This window comes from Mastomys coucha, unplaced genomic scaffold (assembly GCF_008632895.1).
Source record: "Mastomys coucha isolate ucsf_1 unplaced genomic scaffold, UCSF_Mcou_1 pScaffold15, whole genome shotgun sequence".
In the NCBI taxonomy this organism is placed as follows: Eukaryota; Metazoa; Chordata; class Mammalia; order Rodentia; family Muridae; genus Mastomys; species Mastomys coucha.
Window position 1 is genome coordinate 31,293,577 of NW_022196897.1, and position 18,839 is coordinate 31,312,415.

At 38.7% G+C, this 18,839-nt stretch overlaps 1 protein-coding gene across 5 annotated transcripts in view; it reads left to right on the plus strand.

Moving 5' to 3' along the window:
* Arhgap15 (Rho GTPase activating protein 15) overlaps nucleotides 1-18,839 on the plus strand; it is a 611,414-nt gene that overhangs the window by 13,724 nt on the left and 578,851 nt on the right. For 4 of the 5 annotated variants that reach the window (XR_004118571.1, XM_031370150.1, XM_031370149.1 and 1 more), the window contains exon 2: nucleotides 17,989-18,166. Coding sequence is in view for 4 of the 5 variants with exons in the window: in XM_031370150.1 (XP_031226010.1) it covers nucleotides 17,989-18,166 (178 nt within the window). In the remaining variant the exon portion in view is untranslated. Of the gene's footprint in view, nucleotides 1-2,561; nucleotides 3,299-17,988; nucleotides 18,167-18,839 lie in introns of those variants that run through there. The other variant, XM_031370151.1, reaches the window with a different exon arrangement.

Consider the following 18,839-nt stretch of genomic DNA (forward strand, 5'->3'; position numbering starts at 1 on the left):
TTCGAGGCCAGCCTGGTCTACAGAGTGAGTTCCAGGACAGCCAGGGATATACAGAGAAACTCTGTCTCCAAAAACCAAAAAAAAACCCAAAAACCAAAAACCAAAAAACAAAAGCAAACAAACAAACAAACAAAAATGCATGACCCAAGGCAGGTTTTATGAAGCCACAGCAATGTGTCCTAGAATACACAACTGAGAAAGGAAATTGTGAGCTGCATTATATCAATTTTTTTGACAGGTTTGCGTTGTTTTGTTTCAGTTCTTCCCTAGGTAAACTACCTCAGTGTTCCATTATCCAGATTAGGTAACAATCCTATTGGGAAATGGCATATACCAATACAGGGCACTGATAAGATCCCTATGTTTAATTAGGAAACCCAAAAACTGAGGTAATACTAGTAGCAGCTGGGCTTCTGTCCGTGGAGAGCCAGAAGTTCCTGTGGCTGCTTGGCAATAGGTTCTAGATCAGCCATCTGGTTTCAGGAACTGGGATTAGCAATGGGGTGGGTATGTACTAGTGAGGCATAGGAAACCTGGGTATGAGTCTGTGTGGCAGATGTGCAAAAGAGTACAAGAAATGTCATAGATGAGGGGAGAGTAAGATGAAGTAAGTGTTCTGGTTTCCTTTCCCTCGGTTACACAAACTTGGGTGCATTTGGCTCTTGTAAGTGGGGAGCAGAGGCAAAACACAATAATGCAAAGATACTCTGCACTGATCAGGATTCAAAACCATTTAAAACACAAAGGCAAACCTGAACTTGAATATGCTCATGGTGCTGGTAGAACTGGGGACATAGAATTGGAGACAGGCATCAAGCATCTGTAAAGCAACATTGTACATGGCAACACTGGCCACACTGTCTGCCTCTAAGGAACCCACAGTTAATTGGGCAGATTAGACACACCTGAAATGAAGAAGAGGAAAAAATCATGATACAAACATCTGTCCTAATATTATAGGAACAGCAAAAGAGGCCAGATCAAGAGAAGAGAGAATGCGGGAAATCACTTTGCAATATCAAAGAGCACACATACTAGTACTGTATGACACAAATCACACTGAGAAGACTGTGAGAAGTGATGTCTGACAAAACTCCTTCTGAGGCTATCCTGCAAACACCACACCCCATGTCTAACTTACCTGCCTGAATTTACAAGGTAGAATATAAAAATGTATGGAGACTTCGTGTGTAGCCTCAACTCTGCTCAATGCACAGCAGACGAGGGGTGTTTCTATGTATACTGATGTCAGATGTCTTCATCAAAAACACCTCTACACCAGACAGCCCATACAAGCAAGTGTTGCTCAGAGAGAAATTGGGAATCACAGGGTCATGTGTCCTCTCTAAAGGGTAGAAAAGGAGCCCTCATCCAGCTGACTGCTGTCAGGAAATCTGGATCACTTTGTCAATGATCTTTTCAAGTGAAGATATATAAAGCTTTGTTTTTCTGCCCATTTTTTAAAAAATTCGCCCTTTAAAAAGAAAACATTAGCTCTTATTTTCAATTGGAAATTGATTCCAAACATTTTAAAACATTGTTCAGGTCCAACACCATATGTCTGTGGGCTGACTGGCTGCCTTCTCCACCTCTTGTTAATTTGTAGCTGTTCCATGGAAGCAGGAGCAGGTGTCACAGAAGGAACAAGAGTCACTAACTAACTTTTGTGCATTTGAGACATCTTAAAATTCTTTAGAGATCGGTTAAAACATTGAATTATCGTTTGAGAAACCTTCCATTTATATATAGCTTTTCATGTAAGTTTGTTTTGTCTGTCTAGATTTCATGACTGGGTTCATTTTCTTAACTAGAAAGAATAAATTTTCTTCTGCTGACAACTCTCTCCAAAACATTTTAAAATCATTAAAACATGACTTCAAAAGTTTAACTTGAGTAATAGAGTATATATTTTTCAACTGACATTTTAAATCATATGATACAGACTCTATATTATAAGGTATCACCTGATATCAACATGTGTGTAGATGTATTGTTCGAGGAGATGCAAGACTTTCATGACTAATGTGAGGGTAGTTATAGTAGCAATATATAAACACTGATGCAATGTGTGTGTGCAAACTAGTACACACACACAGAGAGAGAGAGAGAGAGAGAGAGAGAGAGGAAAAAGGAGGGAGGGACGGAGGGAGGGAGAGGGAGGGAGGGAGGGAGAGAGAAAGAGAGAGAGAGAGAGAGAGAGAGAGAGAGAGAGAGAGAGAGAGAGAGAGAGAAAGTGAGAAAGGAAGAAGGAGAGGGAGAGGGAAATCGCACTCATACATGCAGTACACAGACTTTCCAGTACATATTGTGCCCGATATAGCCAGGGTGTGGATGCATAGCCTATTAACATATGAGATTATCTGCACCTCAGAATGGTCATACAAAGGAGATAAGCAAGTAAAGCCACACAGAAAGAAAGTATTTCTGAATTTTTTTAAATAAATTCCCATACCAACATATTTTTTATTTTATTTTTGAGATTGTAATTATAACACATTTCTTTTCCCTTTTCTCCTGCCAATATTTCTTCCCTGATCTCCTTCAAATATTTTCTTAAAACTGTTAATGGATGAACACACACACACACACACACACACATCACACACAGAGCCTTGGGGGTGGGTTCTGCTCAGTCCATACAGTGTTACTTATATGTACTTTTCATATCTTCAACTGTTATGCATTCTCCAAATTAAAACAGAAACTTGGATAAACTAACAAAGATTTCAATACTGTTCCGTGAAATGGACCTCTGTTAGGGGTAGATTACTAGCCCTCATTACCTCTATTTTCTAGTTGAGGGGAGGTTCTAGGAATAAAAGCAAAGCTACCTTGGTTTAGATGGAGGAGCCACCTTCCCCAAATGTTCCTAAATTAAGGTAACTGGCAAACCAATGGAAGAGAGTAAAGATGCTAAAGACAAAAGCATGAGGACCTTCAGTTACTCAAACCAGATAAAACTGGATACATCCTAATATGTGCAATGAATATGGAATATTGGGGGACTTTTCAAAGATGAAGGATGAAAACTCAATTTGAAAAATTCAATTTAAATACTGTGGACTGGCCAGTGTTTTTTTCTCTTTCCCCTCATTTTACTGTTCTTGGCTTCTAGAAAGAACTTTTGCAAGATGAACACTTTCAACCTTCCTCTGCTCTTTAACAAGGAGAGCTCTTTTGCAAGCATTTAACTTGCTACTACATTCACACTTCCCAAGTCCTTGATAGAAGTAAACCAACCACGAGTAACAATTCTCTGAACTGAGCTGAAGGTGGCACGGTAGACTTGGATTCTGGGGTATGTGAAGTCTGGGTTTATCTCCTATGTGAAAGGACCAATTTTCAGCATTATTTGTGTTGGAAGTTTGTTTTCAGTAGCTAACTCTCATATTGAAACATTGTTTTCATACATCTACCGACTCTTAGCATAGCCTTCTATCCACCCAGTACACTATTCTAACACCTGCCTGCTCTAAAGAGAAATTTCATTCCCATAAAACAACTACAGCTAAAACAGGAACACGGTGAAGCTAGTGATGACATAGCAATAATTTTAGCATAGCACTTATATAAAGATAATGTATACAACCTTTATAACAGAGGCTGGAGATGATCAGCAATCAAGAGAACTTACTGCCTAATATCCATGTTGGATAGCTCACAGCTTCCTGTAATTCCACCTCCAGGAGATTGCATCTCTTCTTCTGGGCTCTGACTGTCCTGAACATATGCAAACAACACACACACACACACACACACACACACACACACACACACACACACACACACACACAATCAATCAATCAAAATAAAAGAAACTATATAAGCCTTTATAAAGTAGTTTAAATCCAGGAACATCTCAGTCCCTGATGGGTGATGAGTGAATATCGTTTCTGAAAGCCCTTGTCAGTCTTATTGACTTGGAATGACTGTGGAAGATCCAGTTAAGATTGCACTCTTAATATGCTATAGACACAGATTATTGAAGACCATTGCTTTATAATTTTCTATCCCATTTCTCTGTAATAATCAAGTGCTCGTTTTCAATGTACTTGTATTGTCTTCCATTCTAACTTCTAGGATAAATCTTAACTAACCTTCAATTCCAGAGAAATTGGATTCTGCACTTGCAAAAGCGACTGGTCTTGGATATCAAGTTCATTTCCACCTTAGTTCCAAGTCCAGGCATTCATCAGGCTACTTCTTCTTCACTAGGTGTTTGAGTTGTCTCTGACCATAGCTTTCTCTAGTGGTAACCCGGTCAATTGTTACCTTATCCACTTACAAGCACTGAGGCCCTACTTTAACACTGCCAGTCTTTCTCATGGGTAACAGAGCTTGATGTGAAACACTGTCCAGGATGGAGATGTCTGCCATTCTCTAATGAACAACCTAGTGGATAGCTTCTACATTGCCACTTCTAGATTACCACTGTTTCAAATCCCCATTAGCTAACCACAGCTTGTTTCTTCAGTTGCCATTGTTTGTCCTGACTATGACCAGGTACTTTTGTATAATCATTTTTGTATAATGTTGGTACCTGACAGTTTATACCTATCTGTCACTACCTGTGGCTAGGAGAGCTCTTTAGAAGCTGTCACTTTAGATGGCTTGCTAACTCATGGTCCCTTTTCTTTCTTTCCTTCTTTCTTTCTTTCTTTCTTTCTTTCTTTCTTCCTTTCTTTCTTTCTTTCTTCTTTCTTTCTTACTTTCTTTCTTACTTTCTATTTTGTTTGTTTTTGTCTTTGTTTTTGTTTTTGTTTGTTTTTCAGGACAGGGTTTCTCTGTGTAGCCCTAGCTGTTCTAGAACTTACTCTGTAGACCTGGCTGGCCTCGAACTCAGAAATCTGCCTGCCTCTGCCTCCCAAGTGCTGGGATTAAAGGTGTACAATACCACTGCCCAACTTCATGATCCCTTTTCATTTTGTTAAGTCAGAGATGATACTCAAGTCAAAGCTGTAAGCATATACATGTATGAGTTAGTTATCCATTGGGCAAGAACTTTATCCCATGTTATCCCAAAATTACTCCAAGTTAAATCACAGTTTTAAAAATAAAAAATTTTGAAAGAACTATTATTTAAAGTAAAATATTGGAGGGACCTAGAATTACAGAATATATTTAGGAAATAGGTGGTGATCAGGAGGACTTGGAGGAATGGCTAAGCAGCAATGATGCTTACTGGTCTTACAGAGGCCATGATTTCTGGTTCCTAGCACTCATATGCCTACTCATACCTGTAACTCTATTTCCAGGGGATCTGATAAATTCATGGCACTAGGCACATGTTTGATACCCATAAGTGTTTGCAGCTATATACTCATACAGAAAAATAAAATTTAAAGGAAGAAAGAATATATTAGAAAAAATTAAAAGATAAAGATCCTGTTAATAGAATGATAGCATTAAAGGAATGAAAGGCTACCCCCAAGTGGAAAATGTATATAATAGAAATGGATTGCATCAAGATCTGTAAAGAATCATACTACCCAGCAGTAGAACCAAGACACAAAGCAATGGAAAAAAATAAGCAAAATAAGAAAAAAGTCATAGTTACCTTTGGCAGATAGTTACCTTAGTTACTCTAAGAGAGCTCTGGGTGAATCTCAAGTGTTCTAGTGTGGTGCTTAGCTGGGATTGCTTAAAACTGTTCAGCTTGTAACAAGTAATTGAACTTTTGACATAAACATAGACATGATCACAGATGCAAGCATGCCTTTACAGCTATTTAACATGCTACATGGTCATAAAAAAAAGGGAGAGAGCCATGTTTAAAATATATTTAAAAAACAACTCTGCAAACCTTTAATGATACAGCCATAAGGCCATCATCCCTCACAAGGACGGAATGTCACAATGTTTCCACCCCCTAGATAGACCCTGTTGGCACCACAATTCAATCCAATCAATCCAGACATTGGACACATCAGCATTATAGAATGAATAATGGACACAATAACAAATTTTCTAGATGAAACAAATGCCAGCTGTATTGACATTACTGATCACTGTTAATTACTGATGAACACTAATTGTGCAATATGCAACTTCTGAATATTTGATCCCTGCCCAGGCAAAGACAGAGATAAAGTCTGCCATAACTGCTATCAATAGCTAGACTTAACTAGCTTGATAGAGAACTTTGCCATAGTGTCAAAGCCCTTCAGGGTACGAGTTACCTTAGACCAAGAAATCCCAGGAAATAGACACAAACACGGGCTTCAATGCAATGTCTGCACTTGATACGCTTCCAGCAAAGATCAGCACACATGCCTGGCTCTGGCAATATCTAGATTCTGTTTTGCCAGCGTTTTCTAGTACTGTGGCTGTAGGGCAACTGTGCTGATAGTTCTCGTTAAGAGATGCTTTTTATCATTCCTTATGATAATCATCATTTCCCTAAGCTGAAAGTCTCAACTTTTCAAGCCAAAGTTCACAAGAAAACTGACCAAAGATTGCCTCCCTTACATCTTATGTAGTTCTCTGCTGTATCAAAGGACTGGCACTCCATAGGACATCTTCCAGGCCTGTAAAGTAACTGCCACAGCCCTCACATCTTGGTCCTGTCTTTCCAATGCTTTCCCAGCAGTCTAAGCATCAGGAAAAACTAGAAGTTCCACAAATCTCATTTCCAGTGTTCTCAGTTCAATGCAATTGTACATGTGACCTTTGTGCCTTAGAAGTTTGACTTCCTTGTCACATCTTACCTTGCCTTGTATATATTTGATGCCTAGAAACATTAAACATTAGATGTCCAAACTGTACTTTCTAAAATCCAGGATTGTTTTCTTATGTCATGTCATTCTCTTATCACAATAATAAGATGTATAAATAGGTGAAGGAATATGTGTTCATATTTGTGTTTCTCAATGGGGTGTGTGTGTATGTGTATATGTATGTGTATGTATTTGTGAGTGTGTGTGTGTAGTGTTTAGGCATTGCTGTGGCATATATTGGTGGTTAGAGATAATTTGGACTCAGTTATCAGTTTGTCAAGGTTAGAACACAGGCTTGAGCAGGAAAGAGCTTTGGTCAACTGAGCTGTCTCACTGGCCCATACCATGTCTTTTAAAAAGCAAAGTAACCTTAAACAAATAACCAAGTGTCTCCAAGTTCTATAAAACGAGTTCAGATTCCTTGAAAGCACTTGTACAATTCACCTAAGTCATCCCTACCAGACTTTCAATACTTAGCTTTTCCTCCTAGCCACCCACTCTATACCACAATGTGGATGTGTCTTTCTTTTGAATGTGCTGATCTCAGCTTGTCCAGTGACATTGTATTTATCAGCAACACCAGCTTAATAGCACATTTACCTTGACAATTTGCCCAGTTCCTTCTCTAATACAACCTTATCAGACTCCATGATAGACAAATATGCTATGCCTAACTCTACTGCAAGATTCCTGCTAACTGCTTTAGAACCTGTGAGACATAACAAGCCTGTTTCTCTGGCTTAAGATCCACTACACATTGAACTAAAAACTGACTGCTTTGTTTCCATGAGAATGCTTCTAATGTGTCTGTGAGATATGGGGGTGCCAATAACCTACAGTTAATGAATGTCAGAAATGCCTACCATACAGATTTTGGGTCTTTCTTTCTTCCTTTCTTTCTTTCTTTCTTTCTTTCTTTTTTTTTTTTTGTTTTTTTTTTTTTTTTTTTTTGTTTTTTTTTGAGACAGAGTTTCTCTATGCAGCCCTGTCTGTCCTGGAACTCATTCTGTAGACCAGGTTGGCCTCGAACTCAGAGATCCGCCTGTCTCTGTCTCCCAAGTTCTGGGATTAAAGACTTGCACCATCATTGCCCAGCTATCCTGGTTTTTTGTTATTTGCTTATTTGTTTATTGATATTGCTTTTGTTTGATTTTTTTAATGAACTATCTCCACTTAGGATGGATGCATGCAAGGATAATAATAGTAATATTACAATTTGCCTAAGCAGCTGAACTGTCAGCCATTTTTAGTAAGTGTAGACGACCCCCCCCCACCCCGATTCCCTGATATTGGTTAAATAAACGTAAAGTCTTATTATCACATCTCCCCTATGTAACACCTGCCCTGTCAAAGGCAATGTTACCCAATAGGCTGGCTATGATCAAATTCCTTTACTGTGATCTTCCTTTCTCATTATATTTGACATTTTTGAAACTGGGTTTTATTGCATTCTCTCAGCTTATGGAAGTGGTCTGGGGAAATGAGACTTAATAGAGATGTAGAAGCCACTGGGAGAAAAAGAAAAGGAATGTAATCTGGGAGGAAACTGAAATTAAAATGTTATTTTGGTAAATGGCTGCTGTGGTAGAAACAGCAAGCAATTGCAATGCAAGTTAATTACTGACCTGTCAGGAAAGCATGACACGAAGGTTGTGCCACATATTACTAGAGCTACCACAGCCACAAGTCATTTCCACAGGGGAACAAATGGACTTTGTTCTACCACAGATCAACATAAGATCTTTCCAGGGGATTGAAATGAATTTCTCTCAAGAATAATGCTTGTCTGTGTAGTAGCCATGAACCCTTAACAGACCTGGAGAGTCAGTCTGTCCCCCACAAGCAGAGACAGGAACAGGGTCTGAGTGCGCAGAGGCCTCCTAAATTTGGGGGCAGAAGGGACCTTGCTTTTGTGGGTGGGAGTGACCACATAGCTCATCTGTTACACAAGGAAAATCTAGGCTGACTCTCATAAAATAGGAATTTTCTGAGAGTGCTTGTGATATCTGGTTCTGAAATAGTTGTCCTCAGAAAGCTCCCTGTGGTAGCCAGAGTCATATGAAAAGGTTTGTATTTGTATATATGTGTGTATGTACATATATAAACTGCCCAAAGCAATCTTGTTCTCAAGGGAGATGTTCATTTTTTGCAATAAGAAGGAAACATAAGGGTTATTCTGAAATGAAATGGAAATATGGTGTTTGGTACATTTTTGGAAATCTATATGAATCTCAAGGAGTACTTTAATTCTGGCCACATAAAGTATAAAAAGCCCTGCTTCTTTGTGCCTCTGACTTGCTGTGACATATTCACAGTGCTCTGGTCTTCACAAATAATGCTAAAGAAAAATTACACATATTTTTAAAAAAAATCTTAGACAATTTCCTGATTATGTACTGGTAAGCTACATGCACTAACATTAACTACTTTCCATACTTGTTTTTAATTTATACACCCAAGAAGTGTTTCTTCTCTCTCTTGTTTTCCAAACCCCACAGGAATACATGTTAATTGATTAGGATGATTTATATGACATACCTATGCATATACATGATGTACTAAATGATATATATGACATGATGTGATGATATATATGATGGACCTAGTGATATATATGATATGACATGGCATGATATGATATAATGATACATATAATATAACTAATGATATATATGATATAATATAGCATGATGATATGATATGATATAATGATACATATCCTAATATAATGATATTAGGATACACCTAATGTGACTTCATGGTGTTCATTTTAATTTCCTCTTCTCTGACAAATTTACCTTGGAATCTTTGTTCTCTTAGTTTCTTAGACTCACTCTCTCCCCACTTTGGAGTCTACAATGGCACCAAGTGTGTTTAGGGACACAGGCTCTTATGCTGCCTGGGGTGACTTTAAACTTCCCATGACAACTTGGAGAAGAAAGACAGTGTGCTATAGTTCAAGTTGCTGAGTCCCACAATGTGGAGACTGCATGATCATGGGGGCACCTTCACTTTTCCCTAGCTCAAAGATATCTTAATATACTCTTCTTTTTAATGCTGCTGTTGTGAATGAGATGTCAAAACTCTATTTCCAAACTCAAAAGGGCATGCTGCTGAGCTTCCATATAATTAACAGTGCAAAAAATAATTGGCAGGACAGCTATGGAATTTGCGATTTACACATCACATTCACTCTTTGTTGGACTGTTGCAGGGTGAGAGGTGAAGTAGGGCTCAGAGCACCACAGATTTGAGTCTGAGGAGCAAAGCCAGCATTTGTGTGGTCCTTATGAAGTGTTTCCTCCCGCTGCTTCCTGTTCTTAAAACAGGATTCAAAGTGGAACTTGAGTGATACCACAAGATACTCATGCTTTCTCTTAGTACATACAAAATCCGGAAGTCTGGAGGACTGGTAAAGTCAGGCTTAAGGGATTGATACCCACTTTAATTTCTAAGTTGGGAATTTGGGATTTGGAGGAGAAATTTATACAATTAGTAGCTATCTCAGGCACGTGCAAAATTGCCTTGTTCTTCCATATCTTTATTACACATTTATCATTATTGAGTACCTCCTGCAGAAAGCATCAATGTTTTTTCTCATACATAATGAAAATGATGATTTCAGTGAATGACATAGTCTAATTTGAGCCATGAGGAATCTGAGCAGGAATGCAGATTTAACATAACCAGAGTTGCTACAACTAGTATTAGCAACATACGCAAGGTTACTAAGTCAAACAGATAAGAAACAAGTAGCACTGGCATTGCAAAGTCTATACAACCAAGGGTTTATGAAGTTAAGACATGGGTAGAACAACAGAAGAGCATTTAAAATTACCTGAGAATAATTTTGGACTAATGTCCTTTTTGAAGATGCCCCCAAATGCACACAGTGGTTATAGAAGTCTAACTACTCTCAGTTACTAGGCTCCAAGTCAGTAGGGATGCTCAGGTGTGAGTTAAGACTGACCATGTTTTGCGATATGGTTTGGTATCAAGAAATGTATTTCATTAAGACTGGGACATCAGTTTGGTAAACCTGGGAGACATTCTCCAGGATGCAACACTAATGTACAACCCCAATGACATTTGCATGCAGTGTTCTTAAAACAACATGTAGTGTGACCTGATCAACATTCTTCTCTTTGATGCAAAGCTTCACATGCCAGGAGGGTTTCTGGACTGAGATTTAGGCAACTGCTTCTTTGAGAATTATCGAGGTAGCTGGCTAGTCTTTCATAATGCTCATTGGTTTAGTTGGAATAAAATTTTTAAGTAATTCTCTGTAAAAATGGGTGTTCAGAGAAGGTCAAGAATGATAGATAAAGGGAACTTTAAGAAGTACCACTTGTGTAGATGATTCAATATCTAAGTGAGAGGCGAAGTAGGGGCTTTAACAGCCAAATTATAAAGACAACTGTAGGGTGTGTGGTAAAAGGATAGAGAACTGTAAGCATGAAGGTAAGGGAACACAAGAAATTGTAGGAAGGTAAAAGAAGGTCTGTAAGTAGGATCAAACTACACCTGGGAAAATATGATCTAGAGACAGTTCTACATTATCAGTGGTTGCTGACACAGTCAATGAGGGTCTATTACCTCTCCACATACACTGTCCACCACTACAGCTTTTGTTCCAATTCTGTTGCATCACTCTGCCTTCTCCTCTCTCCAGGTTTTTGTGCACCTTCTTCTGCAAACAGGAAGGTTCTGCTCTCCTCTCAATTCCTCTGTAGAAGATGTGTGTATCTGATGCCAAGGGAAATCTTCTCTCTCAGACCCTCTTCTGGAGGGTTTACAATACCAGCTTGGTATGGTTTTGTCAAGTGCTCTCAACTCATGCCTCAACCAGAAGATGGGCAAGCAATACAAACAATCTCACTCAGAAGTCAAATACCACTCTCCTTATGACATCAGTCATGACTTCCTTACAGTTTTTTCTCTTTCCTCTCTCTTTACTTCTCCTTCATGTAAGCATCGGTAGCTAGTTGACACAATTCTAAATGCTTGCAAGGCTGTGTGCACTCTAAACCCTTGCCTGACTTACCCAGGTTGCCCAACCTAGCTCAGAATTCTGATCTTTTCTTGCAGAATTGCTTTCTCCATCTGATAACTCTTCCTCAGTCTGACAACACTGATCTCCCAACCTGGGTACAGGCTCATTTAGTATATTAGATAACATAATGATTAATATGTTCTGAGTTGCAGAGACAAACTATGGAGCAGAGGCTGAAGGAAGGACAGTCCAGAGACTGCCCCACCTGGGAATCCTTCCCATATTCAATCACCAAAGCCAGACTCAATTGTGGATATGAGCAAGTACTGGCTTACAGGAGCCTGATATAGCTGTCTCCTGAGAGGCTCTGCCATTACCCGACTAATACCGAAGTAGAGGCTCACAGACATCCATTGGACTGAGCACAGGATCCCCAATAGAGAAAGAACCCAAAGAGATGAAGGGGTTTGTAGCCCCATAGGAGGAACAACAATATGAACTAACCAGTATACTCAGAGCTCCCAGGGACTAAAACACGAACTAAAGAGTACACATAGTGGGACTCATGGCTCTACCTGCATATGTAGCGTATGTAGGTAGATACCTAGTCAGTCATCAACCTTGGTCCTGTGAAGGCTCTATGCTCCAGTGTAGGGGTATGCCAGAGCCATGAAGTTGGAGAGGGTGGGTTGGTAAGCAGGGAGAGGGGGGAGGGAATAGGGTTTTTGTGTGTGTGTGTGTGTGTGTGTGTGTGTGTGGAAACTGGAAAAGAGGATATTATTTGAAATACAAATAAAATAAAGAAAATATCTAATAAAATTAAATAAAAAGGAAAACTGTGGGGCATTTGATATAAGAACAATTTCTAATATCTAAGTTGCTGCCAACCCTCTGGGAGAATCTTAGTTAACCTTGAAGGAATCAAGTTTTTCAGCAGAGAAACCTTTTTATGTGTGTGATGTATATGCATGGCTTTGTGCATATGTGGAGGTATACATGGAGGTGCTCATCGATGTGCACGTGTACATGAAAGAGACAGGGAGCGAGAGAGGGAGCTTGATATGAAATGATTTTCTCTGTCACTCCTCACTTCACTGTTTGAGACAGAAGCTGATCCTGGAGCTCACTGATTCAGCTAGTTTGGCTTTCAATAAACTCTCAGGATCTCCTTGTATTTTCCTCCCATCTCTCCAACTATGCCCAGCTTTTGGGTTTGCACACGACAGGATGAGGATTTGGGGCTTGTATGTCTGTCTCTTAACCAACTGAGCCATCACTCCTGTCTTTAAAAATCAGACATTGTGACATTTAAAACAAAAAACAAAAAACCCTTTTTAGAACACTATATTGTGATATAAAATTAGAAACTTACAAATAGCTGGAAATAAAAAAAACAATTAAAAAGGATTTTTTTCTATTATTTTTCTTTGTTCCTGTGATAAAATACCACAACTTGAGGAAGAAAATAATGATATGACTTGTAGTTTATATATAGTCTATTACCCAAGGAGGACTGCTAAAGGACTATAGCAGGGAGGCAAGAAAAGAAGCAAAGACCAAGTATAAAACATGGCTTCCTTGTTTGCTCTCCACTGCTTGCTCAGTGGGATTTCTTATACAACCAGGATCATGTGCCTAGGGGTGGTGTTGCCCACCTTGTACTGAGTCCTCTCTCAATTGTTAGTGAAGAAATTCCTCCACAGTCTTTCCTATGGATGGATCTTAAGGAGAAACTTCCAGTAGAGGTTTGCTCTTTTCAAATGACTCTAGTTTGACTCACTTTGATGAGACTTAAGCTGCACAATGGTACAAAGTGGGTAACATAGCAAAATAAAATCTAATCGAACCTCCCAAGCTTCCCATGGTTTCAGTTGACTGTAGTCCATCTTGTCCCAAAAGTATTAAGCCAGAATTTCCCTAAATTATAAAACAATCTTAAGTTTGATTACTTATATGCTGCTCTAGGAACATGGTGAAATCGAATGTTGTCAGATCTGACTCTGAAGAGCATGAATAGTTCCTGTGTGTGGCAGCTAAGTGGCGTATGATACCCAAACTCTAATGGCCTAGTAACCCTCCCAGCAATTAGATCCAGTGTTCAGTCTCTTATACTTGATTTTACTTGTTTTTGTGCAATCCTTATGAGGTACTTAATCCTATTTACAGTCCTACCTCATTCAAACACTGCATGGCATATGTCTTCTGAGCCTTGTCACTAGAAGAAACATAGGAATAGCATATTTTTTAGATCTCCTGTTACAATGTTACAACCGTAATCTCTTAGTGTGCCTCACTTACAAAATACCTATATCAGAAGTATGTATGCACAGAGGACAACATCATAAGCATGGTGTTCACCACTGAGTGTCTAGTTTCAGGAACCCATCTGAATAAATGGCACATAATCTCTATAGACAGGGAGGACTATAGTACAAGGAAGGTGAGGAAAGACAGGATTCATGGTGTAGTGAAGTATTAACAAGGTGAGGCCAGAGGGAAGTGGAAGCAAGGCTTAGGGGAAAGAGAAAGAGCAAACCTTAAGACAGTGGCACGAAGAGTCATACAGCTGAGGGAAAACACTGAAAGAGGCAGCTTGTCTCCAAGTAAGTAATCAGAGAACCCAGATTGCCTTTTGGCAGTAGTACATTGCTGAGCAATTTGAGGATTGATTTAAAAATGAGGATAAGAATGCAAAGTTTTATTTTGAACCAAAGGTTGTACAGATGTAGAAAAGCAACATGTCCTACAAATGCACATGCTGGGGCTCTGAAAATACAGTGGCTGGATCCTGTCAGTTAAAAGATAGACACTTCGTCTTGAATGACTTCTCCAGTAATACCATAAATTTCCCACACTTAGACTTTGAATCTGTTGAATAATGTAGACTGTCAAACCTTGAATGCACTCATTTAAAAATGAAAGACCTTTCTAGAAGAAGGTGAAATGTAATTATTACCTTAATTTTTACTTTATACCCATTGAAAGAGCTCTTTTATACTCAATCAAGTAAGTTTTCTAACACATTCATATATGCTAATTAAAAAGAAAAAAGCAAATGAACAAACAAACAAAAAAGCAAACAAACAAAAACATGGCATACAATGACCTACTATAGCTTCCACAATGAGATGTTTGCTATTCTTTGTTTTTGTTTGTGTGTGTGTGTGTGCGTAAGTGTGTGTGTGTGTTTGTGTGTGTGTGTGTGTGTGTGTGTGTGTGTTTTATTTGGGGGGAGGGAGGTTGCACTAACTAAGGGCAGATATGAGGTGATGGGAGATGAGCCAGACTGAAGAACATGATGTGAAACTCACAAAAAATCAATAAAACAAACATGGCTAAGGAATTCTTTGAACAACTTTCCTATAAACAACTTTGCATATTATACCCGAAGTATGATCAAGTATAGTAATTTAGAGTGCACAAGGTATGCATTTTATGACATGAGCATGGAACCTTCACTGCATTTAATCAATGTGTTGAATATTTGTTTCTCTCCCACATTTCCTCCTATTCGGTTTAAGCAATTCTTACCCCATTGTTTTCTTCCTCCTTAAGCAATTGCAATTTGGGTTTCTTTCAGTTATTGGTTTTTACTTTTACTTCTTTAGAACACTGTACAAATAAGATAGCAGAGCTGATGTTCTTTTCTTTCTGAGACAAGTTCTTGTTATATAGTCCAGGCTGACCCAGAACTCACCACCCTCCTGCTTCTGCTTTCTGACTGCTGGAATTCCAGATGTGTGAGACAGAACCATCTAGTATGTTTCCAGTTCTTCCGTTTTTCCTTTGGACTGGTATCATTCATTTGACAGAAGGAGTTTTTGATTCTTCATTTTAATGTTCATGAATAGATTGTTCCATTTTAAAAAATTTTAAGTATGTATATGCACATGTCTGTAGAAGGGTCCTTCTAAGTATAAGTATCCTTGGAGAACAGAGGTTTTGGACCACCTAGAGATGGGATTAAAAGCTCTTGTGAGCAGCTACATATTATTGGTGTAAACAGGACTTTTAGTCCTGTCCTCTGAAACAGTCAAGTTCTTAACTGTTCAGTTACCCCAACTCCCACCCCTGACACGCATACTTCCTTTTTATTGCTTAGATACACTAGAATTTGTCTTCCTGTGTTGCTATTTCTTGAAATTAGGTACACATTACACTTCTTTTGCCAGGGTTTTGGGGAAAGTCCTTAGTCTCATTGAGCATCATTTCTCTTCTCTAGAAAAATTGGATTAGACGTCTATTTCACATGAATTCTAGCGAATCAGAAAATGAACTACTGTGAACATTGACTCCCATGTAAATAAAGAAATCTAGAGATATTTTTAAGTTGTCATAATTTTCGAATTCCCATTTGTTGTGTAAAATAATACTCTTCATATAAAAATACTTTTAATTATTATTATTATTATTTTTACCTAGGACTGAAGATCCAGGCAGGAGGGTTGGGTACTTAGGTCAAGGTTATCCCAGGATACCTAGTGAGTATAAGGAACCCTGAGACATACAAGACTCTGTCTCTAAACAAAACACAAACAAAGAAACAATTTTTTTCCTTTGCTACATATTTTAGTGCCTATTTTTCTTTATCTCTATAATGAAGCTAACTCATTTTTAAGCCTATAGAGATCAGTATTCCTGATTCCTCTAATGTAAGACTACTACTCTTTGTGGTTATATTTCCTGCTGAAATTGGACTAGTCATTGCTTTATCTAACATTGTATCCTTATGCCCAGTATTGAGAATGCAATGACCAGGCTAGGAAAAGGTCTATAATCAGCAGCTGGGAAACTGTGTTTGAATCACAAATGTTCTCTTGGAATCAGAAGATATTGCTAGTTGGTGGTGGGTGGTAACAGAAGCCTTTGATTCCAGCACTCAAACGCAGAGGCAGAAAGATCTCTGTGAGTTCAAGGCCAGCCTGGCCTACAAAGTGAGGTTCAGAACAACCAAAGCTACTCAGAGAAACTCTATAAAGAATTAGAGGATGTATACATACAGGGAAGGCAGCTGAAGGGGCATTCTTCCTCAGGTACCACGAGTCTGCTTCATTTTCCTTACGGCTGCTTGTATAAGGTGTGTCTGTACTGGATTTGTCTAAGTTAGACACTTTCTTTTGAATATATATCACACATAAATAAAATATATAGCACAATAAGTAAACAGTGCTTTTCTTTTTCATTATATTCTTCTTAAATATTATGTCCAATTAATCTAACAGAGTTTGGTAGGTAAGTGTCAGTGGAAAAGGAATTTTAAATCTTCCCATGGATATTGAGAGTGGGGATTCCCTAGATCCACTTGTTTTGCTCTGCCACTAATTCTACTTGTGGTTGATATAGCTTTTGATCACACACACACACACACACACATATAAAACTAGCAAGTTTTTTTAATGAAAAGCCTGTATGTTAATGGTGAAAAGTTGGCATCATCATTTCTTAATATGAAGACTGGATTATATAAAAATTTCTTTTCCTTAATTTTATTTTTGGGGGTCTAGAAAGATAGCTCAGCAGTTAAGAGCATTGGCTGCTCTTTCAGTTGATAGGAATTTGATTCCCAGCACTCTTCCTTCACGACAAGCTAGCAACCATCTTTAAGTCCAGTTACAGGTGATGTCACCCTCTTCTGGTCTCCATGGCATTGTATGCACGTGTTATACAGACAGAACAGATAAACATTCACACATAAAGCACAATAATACAATTTAAAAGGATATTATTATATTATTTCTAAATGACTGTGTGTGTGTGTGTGTGTGTGTGTGTGTGTATGTGTGTGTGTGTGTGTGTAGGTAGGTAGGTAGGTAGGTAGGTAGGTAGGTAGGTAGGTATGGGGCACATGAACACAGTGCCCATAGAAGTCAGAAGAGATTGTTGGGTTACATGACTCTGGAGTAATAGGCAAGGCTGTATGTGAGATGCCTAAGGTAGGAGGTCAGACAGTTCTTAGTCAAGAGCAGTAGGTGATCTTAGTGGTTTTGACTATCACCCCGGACCCTATATGGAAGCTTCTAATTGAAGTAGAGATTACATGGACAGGAGTTGTGATACAAACATCTGTCATCTGTGAGGATGGAGGGCAAAGCTGTTACAAATGAGTACAAAGTAGTAACTCTCTCATTTCCTACTGAGAAAGGTGCAGACTCTAGAATTTTAGTACCTCAATGCTTAACAGGGTTATGTGTGTGTGTGTGTGTGTGTGTGTGTGTGTATGTGTGTGTTTTATAAATGTATATGTTTATTTATAATAATATAATGTTTTGAATTTCATTAGGACAAGCTGCAGTGTGCAGACATCTACAAACTGTGACAACTCTCTGGAAAAACTGAATTCTGCCCACCAAGCTACAGGAGCTGTGCAAATGAGAATCAAAAACACCAACAGCCACCAAGACAGGCAGAGCCAAACTAAATCCATGATCCTCACCGATGCTGGGAAGGTCACTGAACCTGTAAGTCAAATGCCCCAAACATGCCACAGGCTCTTAGCAGACAGATTTTTTTTTTAAATCAGCTAATTAGCTTTGTTTGTTTACCTAATGTGCATGAGAAAACTGTTTTGTAACGGATTTTATCTTGCCTACTTATAGTTATAATAATATCCCCAGTTACAAGAGCAGAGCTGGGCCTAATCCAGAGTGATAAAGGGGATGTGGAGCCAGGCTGAAGAGCACCTTTGACTCATTTTAAGGGCCTCTGCTACCATGCTTCAGTGTCATAAAAATAATGAGGTTATGCTAGCATGCGGTGTTTGTACTTCCAAATACAGTACATCACTTTGAAAAGCCAGAGGCTAAAATTAGCTAAGAATGAATTGAGGGGGAAAAACACCCAACAACTTCAAAATGTGAAAATCTTTCTCTTAAAATCTCCCAATAATATAGAAGAGTGGAAAATTGTGGTTTGATTTGCAATAGGCTCAAATGGTTAAAATGGTGTGGCTATTTAAGGTTTGGAGAGGAAGCCATTTTGTTTTGATAATGTGTCATTAGAAAGATTTGAAATAAAATAGTTAGAGATGAACTCTACTGCCAATTGTGTCCCTGGCCCTGCACACATCCTGAGCCACTAAACTCACTGATTGCGATGGGTCTCCTCTGGTTAATTTTCTACCATAATGGTGGT